The sequence below is a fragment of the Nomascus leucogenys genome, chromosome 16, assembly GCF_006542625.1.
Source record: "Nomascus leucogenys isolate Asia chromosome 16, Asia_NLE_v1, whole genome shotgun sequence".
In the NCBI taxonomy this organism is placed as follows: Eukaryota; Metazoa; Chordata; class Mammalia; order Primates; family Hylobatidae; genus Nomascus; species Nomascus leucogenys.
The window spans coordinates 52549948-52558836 of NC_044396.1; the positions used below are offsets into that span (position 1 = coordinate 52549948).

The 8889-nt window shown below is 43.4% G+C and overlaps 1 protein-coding gene across 1 annotated transcript; it reads left to right on the top strand.

Annotated features, from left to right (window-relative positions):
- The first annotated feature begins 6819 nt into the window (after positions 1–6819).
- On the top strand, positions 6820–7385 carry LOC100593825 (histone H3.3-like). The gene has a single exon (XM_012509026.2). It carries the CDS (start codon positions 6932–6934, stop codon positions 7340–7342), a length of 411 nt encoding a protein of 136 aa, XP_012364480.2. The 5' UTR covers positions 6820–6931; the 3' UTR covers positions 7343–7385.
- The last annotated feature ends 1504 nt before the right edge of the window (positions 7386–8889 follow it).

Sequence of the window (8889 nt, forward strand, 5' to 3'; positions counted from 1 at the left end):
TCAACATACGCAAATCGATAAATGTAATCCAGCATATAAACAGAACTAAAGACAAAAACCACATGATTATCTCAATAGATGCAGAAAAGGCCTTTGACAAAATTCAACAACACTTCATGCTAAAAACTCTCAATAAATTAGGTATTGATGGGATGTATCTCAAAATAATAAGAACTATTTATGACAAACCCACAGCCAATATCATACTGAATGGGCAAAAACTGGAAGCATTCCATTTGAAAACTGGCACAAGACAGGGATGCCCTCTCTCACCACTCCTATTCAACATAGTGTTGGAAGTTCTGGCCAGGGCAATCAGGCAGGAGAAGGAGATAAAGGGTATTCAATTAGGAAAAGAGGAAGTCAAATTGTCCCTGTTTGCAGATGACATGATTGGATATCTAGAAAACCCCATCGTCTCAGCCCAAAATCTCCTTAAGCTGATAAGCAACTTCAGCAAAGTCTCAGGATACAAAATCAATGTGCAAAAATCACAAACATTCTTATACACCAATAACAGACAAACAGAGAGCCAAATCATGAGTGAACTCCCATTCACAATTGCTTCAGAGAGAATAAAATACCTAGGAATCCAACTTACAAGGGATGTGAAGGACCTCTTCAAGGAGAACTACAAACCATGGCTCAGTGAAATAAAAGAGGATACAAATAGAAGAACATTCCATGCTCATGGATAGGAAGAAACAATATCGTGAAAATGGCCATACTGCCCAAGGTAATTTATAGATTCAATGCCATCCCCATCGAGCTACCAATGACTTTCTTCACAGAATTGGAAAAAACTACTTTAAAGTTCATATGGAATCAAAAAAGAGCCTGCATTGCCAAGTCAATTCTAAGCCAAAAGAACAAAGCTGGAGGCATCACGCTACCTGACTTCAAACTATACTACAAGGCTACAGTAACCAAAACAGCATGGTACTGGCACCAAAACAGAGATATAGACCAATGGAACAGAACAGAGCCCTCAGAAGTAATACCACACATCTACAACTATCTGATCTTTGACAAACCTGACAAAAAGAAGAAATGGGGAAAGGATTCCCTGTTTAACAAATGGTGCTGGGAAAACTGGCTAGCCATATGTAGAAAGCTGAAACTGGATCCCTTCCTTACACCTTATACACAAATTAATTCAAGATGGATTAAAGACTTAAATGTTAGACCTAAAACCATAAAAACCCTAGAAGAAAACCTAGGCAATACCATTCAGGACATAGGCATGGGCAAGGACTTCATGTCTAAAACACCAAAAGCAATGGCAACAAAAGCCAAAATTGACAAATGGGATCTAACTAAACTAAAGAGCTTCTGCACAGCAAAAGAAACTACCATCAGAGTGAACAGGCAACCTACAGATTGGGAGAAAATTTTTGCAATCTACTCATCTGACAAAGGGCTAATATCCAGACTCTACAAAGAACTCAAACAAATTTACAAGAATAAAACAAACAACCCCATCAAAACGTGGGTGAAGGAAATGAATAGACACTTCTCAAAAGACATTTATGCAGCCAGCAGACACATGAAAAAATGCTCATCATCACTGGCCATCAGAGAAATGCAAATCAAAACCACAATGAGATACCATCTCACACCAGTTAGAATGGCGATCATTAAAAAGTCAGGAAACAACAGGTGCTGGAGAGGATGTGGAGAAACAGGAACACTTTTACACTGTTGGTGGGACGGTAAACTGGTTCAACCATTGTGGAAGACAGTGTGGTGATTCCTCGGGGATCTGGAACTAGAAATACCATTTGACCCAGCCATCCCATTACTGGGTATATACCCAAAGGATTATAAATTATGCTGCTATAAAGACACATGCACATGTATGTTTATTGCGGCACTATTCACAACAGCAAAGACCTGGAACCAACCCAAATGTCCAACAATGATAGACTGGATTAAGAAAATGTGGCACATATACACCATGGAATACTATGCAGCCATAAAAAATGATGAGTTCATGTCCTTTGTAGGGACATGGATGAAGCTGGAAACCATCATTCTCAGCAAACTATCGCAAGGACAAAAAACCAAACACCACGTGTTCTCACTCATAGGTGGGAATTGAAGAATGAGAACACATGGACACAGGAAAGGGGACATCACACACTGGGGCCTGTCATGGGGTGGGGTGAGGGGGGAGGGATAGCATTAGGAGATATATCTAATGTAAATGACGAGCTAATGGGTGCAGCACACCAACATGGCACATGTATACATATGTAACAAACCTGCACGTTGTGCACATGTACCCAAGAACTTAAAGTATAATGAAAAATAAATAAAATTAAAAAATAAAAATAAAATGAAAACATTCCAATGTTTCACTGTCATTATATTATTAAAAGTTTTCCAGTTGTCCGTGGCTACAAGATTCCTACTTGCACCTAATATCCATTCTTTCTTTCTTACTGATAGAACTCCCAGTTTTCAACTGGGCAAAAGGCCACCTGTAATAAAAATTACTTTCCCCTGATTTTTTGCTGACATATGTGGCCATGTGATTAAGTTCTGGCCAATGAAATATAATATGTTATGTATAAATTTAAGAAAATGTCCTTGAAGGGCATGAGCATGCTCTTTGACCCCTTCTTCCTTCCTATTGGCTATAATGCAGATATGATGGCTGGAGCTCAAGCAGCTATCATGGACCATGAGGTAAAATACACCAAGAATGAAAGGGCAGTTAGAAGGCTGGGTTCCTGATGACTGTGAAGACACTCCATCAGCTCTGGGCTACTTCCCTCCAGACTTCTTTTACATGAGAGAGAAAAAGCTTCTATCTTATTTCTTAGGACTTTAGCCTTTAAACTTTTTTTCATATAAAGTAAAACATTAATTAGGCCACTGATTAATGGTTCATTTCCCCATTTAGTTCTGCTCATACAATCTTTGTAGGATTGTAGCAATCCCTAGTTTTCTATACTTGATTTTAAAAGAAGCAATTCTTTAAACAGTATTATTAAAAAATACTTACCAAAGCTGAGGCAATCCCTTACGATGTAAATAAATTCAGGTTAAACATTCACAATATTCTAAGCCAATCACCCTTGCAAACAGATACACAGAAAAGCCATCTAGTAGATCATATGCGCCTGAGTCATTCGACATCCTGAAAACCTTTCCTATTAGTGGTGTTTCTGATAATAAAGTTGCACTTCTGAGATTCAGCCACACTCATAAACAATCTCACATATTGCTACAAATGAGGCACTTCGTGAGAAGTATCCAGGACAGCAATTTAATGGCACATTCTGGACTGTTTGAAAGGGGCAGGCTTGCCTCCCACACTGCCTTACGCTGACCTCTACATTTCCTCTCTCTGGGGCTTTGTAAGCTGCTGTAGAAGCCAAAGAGCATTGCCCACCCATATGCTAATTTGGTGTGAGTAGTGAATAGGTATTGTTGGCCTCCCAAGCGTCCCTTTCCCATTCTTTGGCAATAGCCTAAGCCAATCAGGGGATTTCATTTCCTTGGCCACAAAGCTTGGGTTTGTGGAACCCAAACCCAAGTGGTGGAAAGGTGACCTAAGCTGATCTAACTGGAGTGAATCCTTTCATTTTTTTGAAACAGGGTCTCACTCTGTCGCCCAGGCTAGAGTGCAGTGGCATGATCTCAGCTCACTGCAGCCTTGATCTCTCAGCTCCAGCAATCCTCCCACCTTAGCCTCCCAAGTAGCTGGGACCATTGGTGTGCACCTCCACACCTGGCTAATTTATTTTTAAAAATATTTTGTAGAGACCAGGGCTGGGGGCTGGGGGGGGGGTCTCCCTATGTTAGTCAGGCTGGTCTTGAACTCCTGGCCTCAGGTGATCCTCTTGCCTTGGCCTCCCAAAGTGCTGGGATTACAGGTGTGAGCCCTTGCGCCCCTGGCCTAGAATGAATCTTAAAAGTTTTGTGGGAGCCTTTGGACAAACAACTTTTCATTTTTTACCAGCTCAGAATCTTAGAACAGGAGACTGGAAAACTGCAACTATCTTGCCACCACAAGGACAGAACTTTATCTAAGAGTGGAGCCAACTCACGGAGCCTGACCTAGAAGGTAGAGAAAGAGGATTTCCTGTTCTTGGTGACATCATTTAGCCCCAGTGTTAGGCGTGCTGCAGCCAGTCCAGCCTGTAGATATCTCAGGTGTCTACATCAGTTAAGTTCTAGTTCCTTATTGTTATTGTTGTATGACTTGTCACTCGGTTTGCCAAATAAAACACAGGACACCCAGTCAAATTTGAAATTCAAAGAAACAATAACTAATTTTTATTACATGTATGTTCCAAATATTGCATGGGACATATAGTAAAATTTTTTTCATTACTCATCTGAAATTGAAATTTAACAGGGTGTCCTGTATTTTTATTTGCTAAATCCAGCAACCCTTCTTGTAACCAAAATGTATTAGTGATGGATGGCAACACAGTGTTCACAAAAGCATCTGTTGTTTGGGTGAATGGGTGAGAGAGTCCTTGGCTGGGCCCAGATGCTGCAGAACCACAAAGCCTGAGGAGGTTGCTTCCAGCACTGTTTCCAAAACAGGGTGTCACACTTCATGTTGACAGTGCTGAGGACTAAGGTGGGTGAGGGGCAGGCATGCAGGGCCCTGAGCTGAGCCAAGAATGAGCGGGAGGCCCAGACCTAGACTTGCAGAGGAAGACAAAGATCAAGACTCATAAAAGCACACTTAATTTACTGTGTATTCAATAGTATAGTCGAGGAAGGGGGAGACAGAGAGAGAGAAAATAACAACAGAAATAATGCAGGTGATGATGACACCAGCCGTAAGCAGAGTGGCCCTGGAAAGAATTTAGAGGGTGCCATTCACGTGTGACTGGTCCCTTATCTGGCCTCTCACAGTATGAGCTTCTCTCTGGGCTGAATGTGATTCAAGGGTCACGGGATGATAGTCAAAATGTTGAACAACCGGCACTGTCAGACTCATTTGCATTCATCAAATATCAGCTCAGGCTTTCTGTCTGAGCAATTTCCCATGAACCATTGACTTGAGTCCCTAACTTCTGCAGAAGAGGTCACACTTCTTTAGAATGTGAGAAATGAAGTAACAGAAACCAGGCATCCACAGAGCCCAGAGGTCTCAGTGCAGAGCCACGTGAGGGCTGGCAGGTCGGTAATCAAAGGGCAAAGCAAAACACGTTTGTGGGACTGGAGCAGCTGGAGCTCTTTGGCAGGATGTGCCAACCTCCCACTCTTGACTTCCTTGTCACAACCCTGCGTCATCCTCTGAGGGAGTTCCTGGGAACCTGGGGGTGGCCCCTTGCTTGATTCCTATCTTGGAGTCTCTCCTGAGCGTCCCCAGCCACAGCTCTGATTCTTGAGTATCTCTGGCTCTTGTCTGGCATCAGGTGGTTTCACCTGCCCTCCGAGCCTAACCCTCCTAGGACCCACGGCAGCACTGTTCACAACAGTGTGTGACGCCCTGCTTCAGAAACAAACAGCTTTGATAAACCCTTTTATTACAGTCATGGATTTCCCAGACCAGAAACCTTTCCAAACCCTCAATGTCATGCTGCGTGAGAAAATCTCTCTCTTCAAAAATAAACTGAGAACTTGGAAAAAAAAAATCAACCATACTATTTGTACCCAAAATACAGCCGTTGTATGGATCTCTGTTGCCTACTCACCATTAAATTGTAGATGGTTTTAAGTAATGAACTGTAATGATGATGCATGGAATGGGGCAGGCCGGGCTATGAGGCTCCTGGGGCAGAAGGGGTCATATCAGTGAATACACATGTGAGGGCTGAGGGACAGGGAGGGGACTACTCACCAAGCTGTGTTTGTGTCACTCATTAGATATGCACGGACTGAAAAAGATCAGGGAACATGCTTTGAATTGCAGATAATAAGGCAAAAACATATTTTTTTTTTATTTTTGCTCTATAACTCAAATATCCCCAGACCTTGCTAGCCTGTGGGCACAAAAGAGGCCACAGTCACATGAGACTTTGAACATTGGTAGGCTCTGGGAGAGAGCGGCTGGGAGGTGGAGAGCATTGGCTACATTGAGCCAGTCTTCCAAGGATATACTGATGCTGGTACATTGAATCCTGGTATCAGACCACACTAAAGTACTGGTACTTAGCAAAGGCTTATATAAGAGGGATCCTATAGGGTTACTTGATGAGATGCTCATGTTACTGCTTCAGCAGCTGTGGCTCCTTCCCCACTAGCTTTACCAGGTCCAAGGCATTATTCCTGGAGCACCTACTTCACCTGGCTAACTCTCCTCCTCTTCCAGACTGCAGAGTCTTTGGGCAGCCTTCCCCAGAGTATAACCCAACTGTAGCGCAGGTGTGCATGTGAAGAGGATGGTGTGGGTGTGTGTGTGTGTGTGTTGCATAGGGTTTCCTGCATAAGAAAGGAACAACAGTAGAGGTCTCATTCACAAATATCCACTATTACTGCCTGGCTTCCTCCAGCCCTGTACACCCACAGTCACCTGTTTGAAATTCATCATTAGAAATTCTTTAGGGCTAACAAGCTGCACTTTATTTAGAGTGTAAATACACTTCCTGGGTGAAGGGTTAAGTCTACAAACCTTTCTGTATATTTCTATCTCATTTGCTCTCCTCACACCTTAGCTGACCACAGAGGAGGAAGACAGGAAGTAGCGGAACTAGAGAAAGAAGAGGAGGAAGAGGAGAAGGAGGAGGAAAAGAGGGACAGAGGATGTAGGATCAGGGAGGAGCTACGCACCACACTGAGACCAGCTTCTCTTTCAAGACGTCCTCTTTCCCTTCCACCTCTAGCTTCTTTGCATTTAAGATGGATTCCAGGTGTTCGCTGCCGCCGCCGCGCCGCCGTCGCTCTCCAACGCCAGCGCCGCCTCTCGCTCGCCAAGCTCCAGCCGAAAGAGAAGGGGGGTAAGTAAGGAGGTCTCTGTACCATGGCTCGTACAAAGCAGACTGCCCGCAAATCGACCGGTGGTAAAGCACCCAGGAAGCAACTGGCTACAAAAGCCGCTCGCAAGAGTGCGCCCTCTACTGGAGGGGTGAAGAAACCTCATCGTTACAGGCCTGGTACTGTGGCGCTCCGTGAAATTAGACGTAATCAGAAGTCGACTGAACTTCTGATTCGCAAACTTCCCTTCCAGCGTCTGGTGCAAGAAATTGCTCAGGACTTTAAAACAGATCTGCGCTTCCAGAGCGCAGCTATCGGTGCTTTGCAGGAGGCAAGTGAGGCCTATCTGGTTGGCCTTTTTGAAGACACCAACCTGTGTGCTATCCATGCCAAACGTGTAACAACTATGCCAAAAGACATCCAGCTAGCAGGCCGCATACGTGGAGAACGTGCTTAAGAATCCACTATGACGGGAAACATTTCATTCTTAAAAAAAAAAAAAATTCTCTTCTTCCTGTTATTGGTAGTTCTGAACGTTAGATATTTTTTTTCCATGGGGTCAAAAGGTACCTAAGTATATGATTGAGAGTGGAAAAATAGGGGACAGAAATCAGGTATTGGCAGTTTTTCCATTTTCATTTGTGTGTGAATTTTTAATATAAATGCGGAGACGTAAAGCATTAATGCAAGTTAAAATCTTTCAGTGAACAAGTTTCAGCGGTTCAACTTTATAATAATTATAAATAAACCTGTTAAATTTTTCTGGAAAAAAAAAAAAGATGGATTCCAGAAAAATCCCCACTCACAGGGCCTGTCTCTGATGGCATATACATGAAAAGAAAGTTCTCTGGTTTAAGGTTTAGTGCAAACTTTTGCCACCAGCTCTGGTTTTTGTTTCCAGCCTCTGGAGGCTTCCTCCCCCAGGCCAGTCTCTCAGGCTCTCTTTTTCTCTGGGCAGCCTCTATTGCCAAGGCAACGGGGTTTCTCCTACAGCTTCCCAGCCACAGCCTGGAAGCATTTGGGATCTAGACCACGTTCCTCCCCAGTCCTACTGCTCTTCTCTCCTTGGGCCCCTCATTTACTGAATCCTGGGTCAGGGCACACAACTCAAGACAATGGTCAAGAGAGACTCGCTGTGCTCTTCAACCCAGTGCCTCCTGTCCTCTATGGAACTGATGTCAACTGTCCCCTCTTCCTCCTCTTTGAGCTCCTCCCCCAGAAAAGTATCCACTTGACAAATGCAATAATGAATATGGTACACTTTCTGTATAGGTTGAAGAGGCAAGGAAGAGAGAATCTAGGTCATATAACTCCAGAGAAATGACTTGAAATGCATCTTCCAAGACCATTTTCAGTGCTGCTTCTCCCCTTCCTGATGCCTTCCCCCTACCAACATGCGAAGAAATTCCGTTTTGTCCCAGCTGTCTTTATTAAATGGTTCTTCAACCCTGCTGTCAATGCTCCGGAAGACAAAGTCCCATCTGTTACATTTCAGATGCACTAGAGAGTAGTGGTTGGTTAAAAGCAAAGGTTCTGGGCCCAGATTGCTTGGATCAAATCCTAGCTCAAATACTGTATGAATTTAGACAACTGATGGAACTTCTTTGGTTCCTTATCTGTAAAATGAAGATAATAGTATCTACTGTACTACTCAGGAGGCTGAGGCAGGAGGTTCACATGAGCCCAGGAGTCAGAGGCTGCAGTGAGCTATGATTGCACCACTACACCCATCCAGCCTGGGTGACACAGTGAGACCCAGTCTCAAATTTAAAAAATAATTATTACCTTAGAGTATTGTTATGAAGTCAAATGAGATAATATATAAAACTTAAATCAGGGCCTGGCACACTGTAAGTGTCATACACAAGTAATACAGTGCTTACTTTAAGGATTTGTTCTTAGGAGACAGCTTATCAACCATCTTTGTCCACTGAACACCTCCTTTGGGATCTAACCCCCACCTCCAGCACACACTTTTTAAGGATGGTCAGTGCTCTCAACCAG